Below are 17,983 nucleotides of genomic sequence, written 5' to 3'. Positions count from 1 at the left end.
TTAAGAGAAACAATGGTAATCAAACAAATACAAATCTTATTAAACTATTCAAATAATCCTTAAAATATACATTGAGAATGGCAGATGTATTCATTCCCCCCAGAGGACTATTATTGTATGGCTTCGAAGGAGTACTGCAAATTGGTATATTTGAAATTTCGCTCTCATGAATCTAAAGTACATTTTGTCAAATTAATAAAATGAATCGAACCATACTTAAACAAAACCGTTATTACCCTTTCTGAAGCATGGTCTTGTACTGGTTTCGAAGAAGTGCTGCAAATTGCTTTACTTGAAATTTCACTCTCATGAATCTAAATTACATTTTGTCAAATTAATAAAATGAATCGAACAATACTTAAACAAAACCGTTATTACCCTTTCTGAAGCATGGTCTTTTACTGGTTTCGAAGAAGTGCTGCAAATTGCTTTACTTGAAATTTCACTCTCGTGAAACTGGAATTATTTTTGTCACTTTAATGAAATGCCATACTTATACCAGACTGTTATTACCATTTCTGAAACTAGGTCATTGGTATTGGTGCAGATTATCTGTTCTTCTATTGCAACCCCGCAAATGGTAACGTTTGGAATTGCATCCAATTTTGCGGGGGGTTTAAGTATAGAGACATATTGCTAGTATTTAGAAAGCATTAAATTGGTATACCATAAAGTCAAATTTCTATTTCATTTAAAGACTGATACTTACAGATGCCCCGTGATGAATTGGATCTGGGAATTGGGTAGTTGGCCCATTTCCTCCCACGAAATGCTTCGAGCATAAATATGTATTGGCATTTACCCGCTCGATGCCGTAATCTTCTCTTCTCAACCATTTAACCCATTTTTTACACTTCTCAAAGTTGCTTTTAGCTTTAGGGAAGGGTAAGAAAAAGACTCCTGACATGTGGGCTTTATCTAAATAACGTGAATCACTGTTGCATTTCTTATAAATGCAATGTTTATTTCTCATTTTTCACAATTAATGTCTTACAGGACGTTAATTATAATAGTACTTATAAATACCTACAAATAAACTTATTTAAAGGCAATAAAAAATACTTAAGAGCTTACAAAGCGGCTTCCAACGGAAACAAATTCAAATCACGACACATCAACAGTTCATAATATTTTCGGATAGATGGCGATATTTCGAGAATTTAGTTTCCTGTTGATGACGTTTGTATCACAAGCAGAAAAATATTTACCTGGCAGCGCGGCAAAAATGTTACAACTGTTTTTCGCGCCGTTAAGGGAGAGATGTTATAGAACCAGACTGTCCCTGTAGTTAATTAGTCCATGGCTGCAATGACCTTAAAGAAATTTGGTTTGAATTGTGGGGTGATGCGGGAAGTAAATCACGCCAAATATTAATAAATTGCTATTTGAAAGGAGTAACAATTAACCTAAAAATACAGTTCAAAATTATAAAAGGACTAGTTTGAACGCAAACAATTTGAGAAAACAACTGAAATCATTAACCAACACAAGAGTTAAGAATAACTGAATAAGCAGTTCTACAGTCTATTTATTTAATATACCAAAGAAATTATAATATATAGTTAAATATGCAGTGTAACGATGCTGTTATTACAACTTGGCTTGATTATAAACATTTCATGATTTGAGTGTCTTGCTAGTTTTATTCTCTTAACTCTAACTTTTTTAGTTTTACTACAATTTTCATTATGAGACGCAGGTATGAGAGACTTAGCTATTTTCAACCTTTTGTTGCTTTGACAAACTTGATCAACAGTCGGATTGTCACCGCAGCCTATTGACGAACGTAATGTTTTGTTCTGAGCCACAAAGCAAAGGAATTTTTAAAGTGGCAGAGACGATGACTTTTAAAAAGGTTCCTACACATGGCTTTGAAAATGAGACTAGATCTAGATTGCCATCGTTGCTTCAGCTTTCAATTTTAAAAGAAAAATCCAGAGATTTTAAAGTTTTGGCTCTAAATTCCAAAAATTCTTGACCAAGTGTTTCTAAGGGTTTATCCACTTTCGTGAGATTTTTCACAGGTGGTTTAACTGAAGATTTACAAATGATAGTGACAGATTCATGTACTTTTGTATTTTCCTGTTGCAGCAACATTTCTGAATTCACAGAAATCATTCCATCAGTAACACCATCGTTAGGTTTGATAACATTATTAATGTTGATATCTTGAGAGTTTTCTTCAAGTACAGGTTCAAGCACAATTGAATTTTTTTCTGGGGGTAACATTTCTGAATTGTCAGTAGTCATTCTCTCTTTTTGAGAGCCAGGACCTGCAAGTCACTTTTTATATAATGCTTGTTGAAATAAAGGAATTTTTTCACCTCTACGGTGGGCAAGAAGTGTTTCCTTTAAACAAGGTAGCTTTTTTGACACATTAAGGCTTAGCAAAAACAAAAAGTTATGTTTACGGGTGATTAGAGGTGAAAAGTTTCCATTATTTCAACAAGCACTAAACAAACAGTTAGGGATGCATCGATATATCGGCCGATTTTATCGGCCTAGGATAGCCGATATATCGGCCGATATTAACAAAGTTACGTATCACAATATTATGCTTTTATGTTTACTCTCGTAACCACCTGTTAAAAAAGGATATGATCTATGGCTTTTGGAGTCTAAAAACCACTTATGATTCCTGACCGTTTTGGACGCGAATAATTATTTCCTACAACTGCGATCAAAAAGAAACACTAGATGGTTTTATTTGTTTACACTCTTAACCCCTGTCAAAAAAAATGGTATGATCTAGCGTGAGATCATGCACCGAAGGAATCAAAGGTCGTTTTTACTTTTTAAGTTAAGAAATAGACTAAAGCCGAGTGTTGTGGAAGAACTGGCCTTTTTAAAAGGAAATGTAAGGTTGTGGCAATAAATGTTTTCCATTAATTAGTTAGTTGAGTATCGCCTTTTTTAAAGTTTTTCCTGAAAATGTTTTTCTAATACCAGAAGTATCGGCTAATATCGGCCTCGCTTAAGCCGATATTGGCCGATACCGATATTTGAAAAATTAGCCGATATATCGGTTACCGATATATCGGTGCATCCCTACAAACAGTATCTTTCAGGTCCTGTCTTTTGGAAATATTCATTCTTGGCGATTTTCTTGAAGATGTTTTATTAAAAGCCTATTGGGCTGAAACGAAAGCACAAACTTAATTTGAAATTGTAGTGTTCACAAATAACGAAACTTTATTCTAGGAACATTATTTAATATAACAAATATGCAAAGTAAATAAGGAACTTAATTACTAGGCTAGGACTCACTGCGGAGCTAGGAACAAGGATGCCCGAGAGATTATTTAATACTATATAACTCGCCATTACAGTCAAGTGACCATCTATTAAAGGGACACATCAGGGTTTGATTTTAACCAGTTTCCATGCTTGTTTCCAGAATAGGATAGTTGGTCGTATCTGCTACCACGTGGTAAATCCAAATTCTTTCAAACGAAGGTGTGGACCTTTAAGATGCTAGATGAAGCTGTCTAATATTTTAGGGTTTAATTTGTGTTGGTAATAAAGGAATAATTTCCAAAATCATTCTGTGATCATGTTACTTTCTTTATACCTTGTGCAATAAAAAGTAAAAGTTTAAACACTATATTTTTGCTTTACAATTATTATTCTAAAAATTTTTAAGAGTAAACGGACTACAAAACGAAAGTAGTAAGTCTCCTTTAGTTTTATGGGGCGCATATTATTTTTAACCTTGGGCGAAAAATCGCTTAATCCGGCCCTGCTGGGCTTAATGGTAATAGTAATTGGATTTAAGTCACTAGTTGAGTGAGGCCTGTGTGGTTCCTTGGGTATTAGCTTAGCTGATTATTATTATTATTATTACTTACCAAACTTATTAAATTATTATAATTGTTTATTAAACATCATAATTAGTTTGAATTGCATATTAAAAAATGCTGAAAAGGTAACAAAGACCAACAACGTTTTGGGAAACGAAAATATATTTATTTAAAACCTACACGTGGTACTTCGGCCGATAGTCTTAACTTGTAACTTCGCTTTGAAGGCCTAATGGAATTTTTTTATAAACAACAATAAAAACACGTGACAACAAAAACTCAAAAACGACCATGTGACACACAAAAATAAACCTAATAAATAAGTCTGTCAAAAAGGAGGATGTTCACAAAAAATATCAAATGCTTGCAAACTAAACTCCAAACCAGTGACCACAAAACCACTGCCAATCGAAAGGGACCAAAAGTATCAATGTCAAAAGCTAGCGGGAAAAACATGCTTCCAGGGCGACTGCACAAGACTAACCAAATAGGAAAAACGAATTACCTAAAAACCAACTAATCATTTAAACCAGAGGGAAACTAAGTTCCCGAATAAAAAATTGGACGAATTTCCTCGGTACACCGCTGCTAGTTGCATGCAAGAAGTGGATGGAGATTTCATTGATGGTATGCGTGTTGTTCAAGTGATCGGTGTTCTCTGAATCTATCAGCAAGCTGTATCTGAGTCTCACACTTCAGTTAGGTATTTTAATTTTTGATATGAAACCTAAGGTTAGTCTCTCTGGAGTAATTTATCTCCCAAAGTCCTTTCACTGGGAAAGACATCATTCAACCTAAATATTACCCTTAAACTATGAAGACCTTTTCACATCGGCAAATTCAATACGGGGTGGTAAAATCATTTCCTTTATGTTGTCATTTGTATAATGATGTCGGTAGCAAGGCCAACTATAATAAATAAATAAGTATGCTTTATTTACGATATCCCTTAAGTCAAGACTTGTTTACAGAGGGGTCCAGAAATTAATTTTAATAAATAAAAAGGAAAAAGAACATAAAACATCAGAACTAGATTAAGATTAAATTTCAGTTTGGCTTAAGTATTGGATGATTTTATTTAAAAAAATAGAAATAGAGTATTTCTTTTAGAGTCCCGGGTAATTTATTCCATGCACGAATACCATTAGTTCGAGTACTTCTTTCACTGAAATTGAGTTTTGAAGATTTTACTTTAAAATCCAGTTTTGTTCCTCTAGTACCTATGTGGGTAGAGGGAGATTTAAAATGGTCCAGAATGTATTTTGAGAACATTGCGTTTTTAATTCTGAACATAAATATTAATAGGTTCATGTAATATTTAAGGTTTAAATATCAGCATCTTTCCTTGCTGCCGTAGCTGATGATCTTTTGTTCAGTTTCATTATAAGCTTTGCACCTTTATTATTGATAATCTCAAGTTTATCCAAGCTACCTTTAGGGGCACTGGAGTACAGGTGTTGAAGATAACCGACGGAGATTGTTTAACAACACAGTGGGAAAGAGAACAAAACCACGGAGAGATGTTTTTTCCTTTATCTCTCCTCTTTATTTTATATATTTTTTTTAAATGTTTTCCGCTCGGGTTTTAATATAAAAACCCTTTACACTGCGTATCAGTGTGTCATTAATTTACCAGCTTTCAATCATGTAACTTGCTCTTAATTATTTTAATAAATAAAACCAGTTTATCGTTTAATCGAAGCGCTGCTGCTATAAAACTTCAACAACAGGTAACTACCGCAATCAAAGATAGGCTTGAGTATTTTCAAGGTTTTTGTGTTCAAAGAAGGTTGTTAAGTTCTCAACATCCAAATACAAGAATTTGCTTTCTTCAGCACTTGGTCAACATGCTCAGTCCATTTTAAATTTTCCTGTATCCACATTCCCAGATACTTAAATTTGGTTACCCTTTTTAATCTATCACTAGGTAGTTCTTGGATGAGCTTGCTGGGAAGCCTTATGTGAGGGACTGAATATCATGAATTTCGTTTTGTCTTCATTCAAAATTAGACCTTTTTGTTGTAGTTTGTTGGATATTGCAATAAGGTCCTTATCAGCCCAGGCAAGGGCTTCTCTGATTTCTTTCCCTAGTAGTACTAGGGCATTATCGTCGGCGTACTCATTAGCAATTGACTTTTCTAAGACAGTATGAATGTCACTAGTATACAGGGTGTCTCACTTTGCTCGATCAGGCAATTTTTCTCAAAATGTATTTATGCTAGGGTTCTGAAATTTTCAGGGTTTATTAGTTAGGTATGGAAGGCTTTGGTTACTAAATTTCAAAAAAATCGAACCATTTTGTACCGTTTTGGAAAATTTATTTTTTCACTTGTAGGTGTCACGCAAAATGTTTCAAAAGAAAAGTTGTAGGGCATAGTCGAAAGTGTAAAAATAATTTTGGTTCGGTTGAAAAGAACCTATTTTTCACTGAGTTTGGAGGTTGGGGGAAAAAACAAGTTATACTAGCAGGCAATAACATTAAACGAATTGTAGGTAACATGCATTTCAGTTAAGATTTCGAAAAAGAAACAAATAATAATTAGCCCAAGTGACAAATGTTTTTTAATGACTTCTACAAAATGTTTTCAAAAATGCCACCTTCTGATGCAATGCACAAATATACACGATGTTGCATATTGCGAAATGCTCCCCGAACCATTTCTGGAGTCACCCGGCGACAGGCTTCGATGATTCTTTGTTGTAAATCTTCAACGCTTGTCACAGGTGTTTGGTATACGTAGTCCTTTACGAATCCCCAAAGAAAAAAGTCGAGTGGTGTTAGAACAGGGGATCTTGCAGGCCAACGAACAGGACCAGTTCTTCCGATCCATCTTCCAGGAAACTCGTCGTTTAGATATGCAACCACATCACGATATTGGTGAGGAGGCGCCACATCTTGCTGGAATCAGATGCGTCTGTACTCGGCCAGAGGAATGTCGTCCAACACGTTGGATATTTCATTTTGAAGGAACTCCAAGTAGTTTTGAGCGTTCAGACGATTTGGCAGGAAGAACGGGCCAATAATTCTGTCACCTAACAGACCAGCCCACACATTTAAGCGAAACTGCACTTGGTGGCGGTGAGGAAATCCCCAGTGTGGATTCTCGTAGTCCCACATATGTTGGTTTTGACGGTTGAAAGGCCCATCTCTTCCGAATTAACATTCGTCGGACATCAGTAGTTGATCGTGAAAATCCTGGTGTGCGTCATATGAGGCAAAACCAATTGCAGAAGTCGAGTCGGCGCTGTCTATCACCGTCATGCAGTCCTTGGTGAAGTGTCGCTCGATAAGAATGAAAATGGTGTCTTTTGAGTGTTCTCCAAACGTAGTTTCGATCCAACCCTAAGTCAAAGCTGGCAGTCCTGACGCTCGCTCGAGGATTGGCGACGAAGTAGGCAAGTATGGTGTTTTCCATGTCATGTCCTGGAGACCATGACCACGAAACCTCGGATTGATATTACTCCAGTTGTCGAAGTCGCGGACCACTCTAAGAACCATCGTATGACTTGGTCTGCAATTGGGATAACTGACTTACTAGAGTAGCATTACGACGACCTTCTCCGTAAAATAATTCTAGCATATGAGCGCGCTGATCTCGAGTGTAAAGAGGCATACTGGACAACGATCGGCTAAGCTGAGATAATGTTTTAACTTTGAAATGTAAACGCTTTAAATACTACTCGGACAATTGATATTTCACGTTAAAAAACAACAAAAGAAAAATAAGCGTAATTTTTGGTCTACAAAAAATGGAAGACGCGGTCTTTGTCTACTTTGTCTAATTAGGTGTTGAACGTAATAATTTTCTTTAACAATAACTTTTTCCAGATCTGATTATTAACTACATAGCTGAAAGCATAAGTTCCCTAAAATAAATATACATGTGTGTTGTAATTATGTACGATTGTTTACGTTAAAGGCTATTGCCTGCTAGTACAACTTGTTTTTCCCCCGACCTCCAAACTCAGTGAAAAATAGGTCTTTTTCAACCGAACCAAAATTATTTTTACACTTTCGACTATGCCCTACAACTTTTCTATTGAAACATTTTGCGTGACACCTACCGGTGAAAAAATAAATTTTCCAAAACGGCACAAAATCGTTCGATTTTTCTGAAATTTAGTAACCAAAGCCTTCCATACCTAACAAATAAACCCTGAAAATTTCAGAACCCTAGCATAAATATATTTTGAGAAAAATGGCCTGAGCAAATTGAGACACCCTGTATATATTGAACATTAACGGGCCAAGTACACTCTCCTGAGGGACACAGTATTTAATTTGTTGAGATTGGGAGTAATGTCCATTACAATTTACTCCCCATCTGACATATAGGATTTGTACCACTTATAAGCATCCCCTTTAATACCTTTATTTTCCAGCATTTGTAGGAGGAAGTCATGGTTGACTGTATCGAAAGCTTTTGATAGGTCTAGGAAAATTACAATATGATGTACATATTATTTTTCAGTCCGTGAATAATTGTTTCGTACAGATGAAAAGTGCTTGTAATTGTGGAGTAGCCTGATCTAAACCCCGATTGAAGCTCATCTAGTGAAGAGTTTGTTCATTTACCACTTTCTCACAGATTATGGAGAGCGCTTGGAGGACAGTAAGTGGTCGATAATTGTTTGGGTCTTTAATGTCCCCACTCTTGAAAGCAGGTATTACTTCACCTTTCTCCCACTGTTTGGGGAATATTCACGATTTTATTATTATAGTTAGAATATTAGAAAGAACTGGAGCCAAATTATGTATAATGGCAGGGGAAATGTTATCTGTACCAGTTACCTTGTTAGGTTTGATTTTTATTAATAATTTGAGGACGTGTTGCTTGGATACTAGGGTAAAAAAACTTCAAAGAAGAATCAGCAGTTGATGTGGTTGAATTTTGCATTGTATTAGTGTCAAGAGTCAATTTGTCTCATTGTTCATTGAGTAGTCTTTCTGGACAATTTATGAAATAGTTATTTAGAATGCTAGCGATTTCAAGTGGGTTGTTGTAGCAGGTACCCTCAAATAAGATGATGGGAATGAGGTTTGATTTCTTAGATTTTAAGTGCGCATCTTCATGGTTTTCCAGAGAATATTTTGTTTATTTCCTCTTTTGGCTTCTAGTCTGTTGCCAAAGTAGCTGCTTTTTGAACTTCATAGTTCATTAAGTTACGTTGTTTCCGGTAGAGTTCTAGGAAATGTTAATTAACATTATTTTTCCTTGAAAGGGATTTATTTGTATATTTATCCCGTAGATGCATATTATGTTTAATGTCTGAATTTATCCATGGGGAATTATTGATAGTCACGTATTTTTGTCAAGTTCAGTGTGAAATTCTCGAATTAGAGATCAGTGCAATACGAACGCAACTGTGTAAAATTTATTAGTATGTTTTAATTCAGAAAAAGACAAAAATTCTTAATTTATAAAATGGTTTTAATTAAGTTACTATACAAAAACTAGATACCATACTATTAACCTTTTTCTTTTTCACTTCTATTCTCTAGAATGAAGGTTCACAAAAGGTTTAATAACCAAAGTAATACACTTATGGAATGGAAATATATAAAAATACATGAATTTTGAAACATTTAAGCTGAACTCATATGTCGAATGGTTTTTTCTCATGATTATAAAAGCAATATTCGACATTGATATTTCATTAAAACACAATTCTGATGTGTCAGAATGTATAAAATTAATGGACACTACTATCATATAAATAATAATGCGCGATAGTTTTGAACCAGATGTTTTTCACTTTTTATACAAGAAATATTAAATAACGTAAATTCATAAAATGTACGGTTAAGATCCAGTTTTTCTATAAAACACTAGTGCATTTGGGAACTATCTAAGATGAAAATACATTTGTACAAGAACTGCAGATGATATATGGCAATGATATACAAACACGCCAGATGATAGGGATGAAAATGGAACTTCAAATTTGAATAAAAAAATGTACAGTGACATGTAATTTTCATAACCTATTTAAATAATATCAATAACTGAGATTCTCTCAGTGCAAAAAGAAGGGAGCCATTAATATTAAAGAGAGCAATAAAAGATCTTGCATAAGATATAAAATATTTGCCCATCACTTAATCATGCATTGTTGTTACACGTACCTCTTACTTATGGAACAATGGTACCAATAATTCTTTATCCATAAGAGACATGATTATTCAAGTTAATGTATAACTGAATCCCTCCCTCTGTTTACTAGTGATATTTGAAACTTGTGCAGTTTATAAAACAGCGGGCAATGAAAGATTTCAAAGGCATTATTATTCACCTTGAAGTCATCAAATACTACTTCAACGATTTTTGCACAATAAAATCATCGCTACAGCGAGCATTACACATAATGACAAAAATCATATGAAACTTAATGGTCATCTTTTGATTAAAAATTGGGAAATGATCGTCAGAAATACACCTTTTTAAAACAACACTTTCACAATATTAGTTCTGATGTAATATCAGACATTATTGACTAAATTTCTGCAAGTACGATAATTCCTATCGTATAAACCATAAATGCTAATTTTTGTATTGTATCCATATCTTTGTAATCCTGTCAATAGAGTTTAAGCATGACAAAAGGCATTAAGACATACAGGTTAAATAACAGCATTAATCAATCCATTTTTTAGACTCAAAAATTAGTTAAATCTAAAAATGCATAGATTAAGGCTATGCGTTTTTCAGTGCTTCAACTTTTTAAAATTTTTAACATAATACATTGGCACTTGGCAATCTGGTGCTCATATTGAAGTTCCATACTTTTAAAACATACCCAAAAACTAGGAAACATTAACAATTGATTATGACCCTGTAATCCATCCACTATTGATAAGTAAATTTATAATTTTCCTCCTATGTGCTTTGTCTAAACCAGCTGGATATCTTGGTTTCACGGAATTTCCTTGCTTCCTTAATAAATGATCCTAGTTAAAAAAGAAGTCAGTAGGTAAATAATTTTGTTTATGATAATGAAATATATACAGGGTGTATTGTAAATGGTGGTAAGAGTGGAATTCCACGAGTTGTAAAGGTCATTTAGAATCGAAAATGTTTTATGACATTTTTCCCTACAGGCTACCGTTTCGGAGTTGTGAATTAATTGCTGTAGGTATAACCCCCAATTAAAGTAACGTACCCATCAAATTGCCATTCCCTTTTTCATTCATAGCGATGTGCACACGCCAAAAAACGTCGCTTTTAATAAATGAAAAATTAATGCGCAATTATTTTACTACAGTTTTTTTTAACGTGCTGAAGACTCAAGCGTTCTGGTTACCATGAAAGCAAAAGCGATCATTTTATTAGGGTTAATAAAGACAAATTTTTCAATAAATAATGCCAGAGTGGGAATAGGGACTTAACATATCTGGAAAGACTGCCTCATCATAGTTTACGGTAGCAGATGATAGATTAGACTTTTACAATTATACTCTATAACAAAAAGGAATTGCGGTTACTTCATCGCATACACTAAGTACCATCGCGTATTTGTGGTAAAATTTTGTTCTGATTAATGAACTGATTCAGAGTAGCTTTTCTGAACTTTGAATAGGCTAAACGTTTTTTCTTCTTAAGTGATACAACCATATCTACTACTCACAATAAACCAATGATAAGATGCTTTAATCCTTTTCAAAAATTTAGTGTTTTGCAATTTAAAACTCCTTATCTGAAACTTCATTGACATAACTGAAATCCTTCGGAACTGTCAACGAAAAATAATTTTGGGTTGCTTCGGCATGGCCCCTTAGAAGCCCTTGCAAACATTGTTAGGATCTTTACTCCACACAACTCACGGAAAGAACAACACTTGGTGCAGGGGCTACCCATTGAGTAGCCTTTCTAAGGGGTGGCCACTTAAAATGTTCAAAATAGTGAGGGGCCCCAAAAATCCTTCTCGCTCGAGTGAAAGTTTTACCTTAATCCGTCAATGACTTAGAAGGCCTCAAGCTTGGGTCGTGATAATCAATTATTTTTTTACTTTGGAATGATTGATTTCAGCCCAAGAAAAGGACCATAGTAAAACCATCTTTTCACTCGGCCCACCTTTTGATTGTCATTTTTAACTGAAAGATTTCCTTACTTAAAAACAAACAATGACGTCCTAGTCTATACTTGACTAACATCATATCAGAATCTAACATGAAATAAAATAATAGGGGTCAATTTTTTTTGGAGTTTACTTGAAATTACTCCTAGACTAAAAATAGCACCCTCTTAAGAATTGGTACCACTAACATGGCCACTTTATCCTAAACAACTACGTAATCAAATTTAATATGAAATAAATATTTATTTAAACTATTTGATTAAACTATGTTACTGATCACACTTTCCCTCAAAATGAGGGGCAAGTGTGATAGGGGGTGGGGTAGTTGTAATCACGTGAAATCCTTGACCAATCGCAATGAAATTACAGAGGTTAAATATGGTGTCCCAATAAAGCTATATTTTTTTCTTAGCTCTAAAATAATATCTTTTTAAACTAAAATACCCAAATGCTCATATAGCTAGCTAAAGCTTAACCTTTCCTTTTTTAGCAAACTAGTTGACATCAAGAAAATTATAAAAAAGTTGTCTTATAAACCATAAATTATTTTACCAAAATTTAACATTGATAAGGTTCGGGGTTGCACAATGTACCTCTGGTCGAAGTGCGCGAACAGGCATGTCCTTAGCCCTTCACCCCTTTCACTAATAATAATAATAATAATAACTGATCGAACTTACCCCACACTGCAAATTAAGAAAGTTCTTCCAGATTAAATTTTGAAAACCTCAAATTATTAGCAAAAATAAAACAATTTCTCAGCCGGTAAAAAGATAAGCAGACTACAAAATACCAAAATATGAAACCGGTTTGCCAGTTAGGAAAAAAGTTACAGAACTTTTCTTTTGGGCATAAAATCTCGAACACAAGCAGAAGAGTATAACATTTTTTAAACTAAATTTAATTTAAATTAATATTGAAAATAAACAAAATGTGTATAATTAAGTATATTTCAATATCCGTTCCACAAATATTTTATTATAATGTTTGGGGAAATAATAGGGGGTGATCACACTCACCTCCATTGATCATATATATAAAAATTGAACCAATATCGGTTTATTGGTTTTAAAAATAACTAAAGAGAGAAATTGTGTAGCAATAGGTTTAGGTGAAAATTGGTATCTTATGATATTACGAAGTAAACGAAATTGATGAGTAACGATGGAAATGACCGGTAGCTTAAAGGAATTGTATTGGGGTATCAATTGCTGCACTCTTTGGTAGTGGTAGGGGTGCTGCATGTTTCATTTAGTGAATGCCAAACACCCATGTGAGTAATGTTCAGCAACGTGTCTAGTTCTAATAGCGTTTTCCATTGGGAACCTCCGAGTGTGATCCGGATTTGTTGAATGACGTCACTGCTCTCTGTAGGAGGCGCTCGGAGGATTCGCCCTGGTAACTCCCAATGAAATACGAAACGTTTTCGGAGCACTCTTTTGTTTCCCTCCGACTCTTGAGTTGGGGCAGCCGGGAGCACTCCGGGAGGGAGTAACTTGGTCAATGGAAGACGATCCTCCCTCTCGGAGTTGCCACTTTTTTCCCAATGGAATACAATTTTGATTTTGGAGCACTCCGGGAGTGCTCGGAGGTTCCCAATGGAAAACGCTATAAGAGTGGGGTCATCATCAACCATGTTCAAAATGTAATCTTTGTAGCCTTCCCTTATCATAACCCGGGACAGTAACACTTCCTGTATCTTGTAACCTTGCTTTGACTCTTGAAATAACTCAATAATCATGGTGGCGCCTATTTGGGAACAAATTGGCATAACGACGCGACGCAGTTTCGAAATTCCCTTCTAAGTAAACCAAAGCTAGGAACATATCCTTGTATTCATTAGCTGAGTACAAGGCCATTGGTAAACGTTTAGTGGTTCTAACGCATCTTTTGAAAAATTCGTCTTTATTGAACCTAAATAAATGATCGCTTTTGCTGTCATGGTAACCAGAACCTCTACAACTCATGGAACTCCGCTCCCACCACCATTTACGATACAGCCTGTATATATTTTTAATTGTGTAGGAATTAATACAATTATAGAATTTTCTTTTTTAACAAGGAATACTTCTGCGCATGTTTGCATACCAGAGTGACTGAGAAAAATCACATCACCTAGGGCAGGAATCCAACCAACAACCTTTGGGTTACCGTCCCAACGCCACTACCATTGTATTACCAGGGCCACGAATGAAGGCTAAACTCACAGGATATATTTAACCCGTTGTTGATCGTGCCGTCGCATTTAAAGTCTACTAATATAACAGGTCCTTGGTAAAAAAGAAAATTCTATAACTTTGTTTCTTTTATGAGACATATCCATTTTGGTTACAAAATTGAAACATGTACCTTCACAAAGCTCCAATCACTTTTTAAAGGGCGTGAATTTCCCATATGGTGCAAAACCATATGGGGCAAAACCATATGGATCATCCCATGAAAAATGGGCAAACCGTGACAACCATACCTTTTCAAATTCTATAGTAATTTTTCCTAAGAGAGAGTATTTTATAAGAAAACTTCAATTTCTATTGTGCGACGAATGGTTTTTGATATATTAGGTAAGAAAGGACTTGACGTACCCTAACCTAGGCTTTGTATGGAGCAATCTTTAGCTTCACGAGTCAGAGTTCAAATCTTAAAGGGACTATCAACTTCCATATTTATGGATGATCACATTTCTGGCAACATTTTCAACAGAAGCTAGGGAAAATTAGTGCTAGTTAAATTAAAAACAAGATGGTCATGATGCAAGTAAGCAGACGATTTTTCGGTTCATTTCCTACTACCTTTAAGTAATAATCGGATTTTAGTACTACAAAGCTGATTTTACATCATTTTTCTCGTGCTTTCCAAAAATAATTTTAGGAATTCAGTTTAAAATATTTGCCAAATTTTTCGAATTCCCTGGATATGTTTTACAAGAACATGTTTATATCCCAAAGCCTTACTTATAGTTCTTCAAAAAAATAATTTGTTTAACCTTTTCCTTTAAAAATCTCATTCATTTCTTAGGCGCTTAAAGTGATCTTGGTCGACCCCTTAAGTGGGATCATATATAATAAGGGTTTTCTCAAGGAATAAAAATAAGGCTTTGCGATTTTTCAAATTTTCTTGATAAACTTATTTGGGAGGGTCAAAGGATAAAGACAAAAATTTAAAAAATTGAATTTTGGAAAGCACATAAAATATGCTTTAAATCCAGCTTAGTAATACTAAAATAGGACTATTGTATAAAAAGATATCAACTTAGCTAGGTTAGATGGTCGAGTATGTTTATTACCACAAAAATATTCATTACATGTTAATAATATATCAGAAATTGACATTTGTGCATAAAATAATCTCTGAGATGATATTACAATAACATCTGAGGTAAGCTTGACATGCTCCGCCCATTTGAATGACCCATATATGCTACTACTTGAGGTTCAAGTTCTCAACCCAACCATACGTAAAACTATTATTAATTCTTGAATAAGAAAAAAATCTACATAATTTTTTTATTCAACAAGTTATGCACTAAACAATAAAGTTCTTTCGCTGTTTACTCATACAGACATTTTTAAGAAGGGCATTTTGTGTCAATTCCCACACCAATATGCTACTAACGGAAAAGGGTGAAGTGAACTACAGCGGCCTCATTGAATTTTATTTTCATTTTGGTTGCGCCTGATAGACCTTGTCACGTAGATGTAAGGCCTTTGCTGTACTTTGCATAGGTTATTGTAAATGTCGTCTGCAAAGTCAATGCAGACAATATAGCAGAAACTTTACTTGTTGTGTCATGTTCTTTTGAGAGAGATATGTATATTTTGATGTGCTAACTTTTGATCTTCATTAAACTTAATTATATTTCATTTAGAGATGTCTAGATTATTTACTAATTGCTATTAATCCCCCACAATTGGTAGCAGAGCGTGGTTAGATCATTTAGAGAAAGTAATTAGAATGTATAGTTTGAATTGGCAATTAGTGTAGGGACCTAGGCTTAGCTGAGTGTATAATAGAACCAGATAATAGAACTAGATAGAAGAAAGAATTAGTTACAATAGTTACAAAAGATGGATAAACAGAATATAACTATAGGAACATCTTTTTCATTTAACAAGTTAAATGATGAAAATTATGTGAACTGGAAGTTCAACATGAAAATGGCCTTGTTAGATTTTGGCCTTTGGGGGATTATTGATGAAACAGATGAAGACCCTGGGGAAGAGGCTGATGCTAAAGTTAAAGAAAGATATGAAACTAGAAAACAAAGAGCATTGTCAAAATTGTCATTGGGTGTTGATGACCAACACAAGAACTTAGTGTCACAGTATGATACGGCTGTGGAGGTTTGGACCGCACTTCAAGAGTTATATGAGCCAAAGTCAAGGGCTCGGATAGCATCCTTACGTAATGCATTTCTAAGTTTGAAATATAATCCACCTGAGAGTATGTCGGGATTTTTAGGGAGAGTTAGTGCTGCGGCTGAACAATTAGAATTAGCTGGTCGAACTTTAGCCCCAGATGAGATAGCATACCAGATGATTTGTAGACTACCAGAACAGTATGAGAACACCATTCAAAGAACATATCAACTAGATGATGCAGAATTTACTCCAGACAAAGTCAAAGCTCTACTTGTAGCTGAATACGAAAGACAGAAACTAGTACAAAAGGATGAAGAGAAGAGAGATAAACAGGGCGGATTTTCATCTTTACAATACAGACAGACTGATCAACAGAGAAATAGATTTACACAGCAAAGACGTGGGATTTCCCGTGGTTGTGGAGGTAGTCAAAATGCAAGTACACATCAAAGTTTTGTATGTTATAAATGTGGAAAAACTGGACATATAGCGAAAAATTGTCAGGAAAATATTCAAATAGACGCTAGACAAAGAGATCAAAGGGGAAATAGACAGGATCGCAACCAGAACAAACCAGCTGGAAAAGGTTACTCTAGTGGTTGGGACAATAACAGTTCATATGGGAATGCATATTTGGCTTCAGCAATGATATCAACATCAGATAGAGATTCCTGGATTTTTTATTGTGGTGCTACGTCATGAAGAATAAAAGTGAAGCTTATGAGAGGTATAAAAATTATAAAGTCATGGCTGAAAGGCAAACGGGATTGAAACTGAAGAAACTTCGCACCGACAATGGTTTGGAATATTGTGCCAAATATTTGGAGGAAGGTTGTAGAAAGGATGGAGTGACGTTGCAAAGAACTAACACATACAGCCCACAGATGAATGGAATTGCTGAGAGATTCAACCGGACAGCATTAGAAGGAATTAGAGCGTTACTGGTAGATGCCAGATTACCACATTACATGTGGGGAGAAGTATTACACACAGTGGTATATCTATCAAACAGATTACCTCATTCAAAATTACCAGATGTGACACCAGAGGGACGATAGAGAAAAACTATGCCATCATTACGCCATCTTAAGCGTTATGGATGTGTGGCTTTTGCTTTTGTACCACAACCAAACCGTAACAAATTTTAAAGAAGAGCGAAGATGGGCATCATGGTGGGCTATGCTGTAGCAACGAAAGGATATCGCATATGGTTTCCCGAGGAAAGAAAAGTTGTGGAAACTAAACATGTTTCTTTCAATGAGAGTAAATTAGGTATCACGTTATTAAGAGAAACAAGAGAAGAGATTTATGAACCAGTAAAAGAAATATGGTCAGAAGAAATTGAAGATGATTTGTTGTCGCAAGAAAGTAATTCAGGAGAATCAGAAACCTCATCACAAGAATGTTTATCATTATGACAACATTACGAATCAGAAAATAAGATCTGAACCTGAAATGAAGCGCTATTTAACCTATAGAGGTTAACAGTATAACCCAATTAAGTGATTTCAATTTCAAAGCTGTAAGATCTATCTATATTGAATTGGCAAGACAGTTTGTTATTTATAAATCTCTATTTAATTATAGTTAAATCTAATATACAAAAATAGGTATGATCTCTACTGACCTTAAAAACACAAAAAGAGAAAGTGAAAGTAAAAACAAAAAAGTATAAGCAGACGACAGATAAATATAGTTTCAGTTTAGAACAGGGCTAGACATAAGTACTTTTCCTATGCAAAGTAATAA

General features: G+C 34.7%; 1 protein-coding gene and 1 long non-coding RNA gene across 4 annotated transcripts in view; both read right to left on the bottom strand.

Moving 5' to 3' along the window:
- Positions 1 to 236: 236 nt before the first annotated feature.
- LOC149934171 (uncharacterized) lies at positions 237 to 591 on the bottom strand. The gene is made up of 3 exons (XR_016472220.1): positions 514 to 591; positions 379 to 456; positions 237 to 314 (listed from the first exon to the last, which is right to left on the bottom strand). It is a non-coding gene; the product is annotated as an uncharacterized LOC149934171 (long non-coding RNA).
- A 9,474-nt stretch (positions 592 to 10,065) lies between these two features.
- Ada2b (Transcriptional adapter 2B) overlaps positions 10,066 to 17,983 on the bottom strand; it is a 37,431-nt gene continuing 29,513 nt past the window's right edge. For all 3 annotated transcript variants that reach the window (XM_090153013.1, XM_090153011.1, XM_090153012.1), the window contains one exon: positions 10,066 to 10,749. In XM_090153013.1, coding sequence (XP_090009139.1) covers positions 10,627 to 10,749 — 123 coding nt within the window. In that variant the 3' untranslated portion in view covers positions 10,066 to 10,626. The remainder of the gene's footprint in view (positions 10,750 to 17,983) is intronic.

Source organism: Leiobunum rupestre, chromosome 7, assembly GCF_980474605.1.
Source record: "Leiobunum rupestre chromosome 7, qqLeiRupe1.1.hap1, whole genome shotgun sequence".
NCBI lineage: Eukaryota > Metazoa > Arthropoda > Arachnida > Opiliones > Sclerosomatidae > Leiobunum > Leiobunum rupestre.
This window is presented reverse-complemented; position numbering and strand designations above follow the sequence as displayed.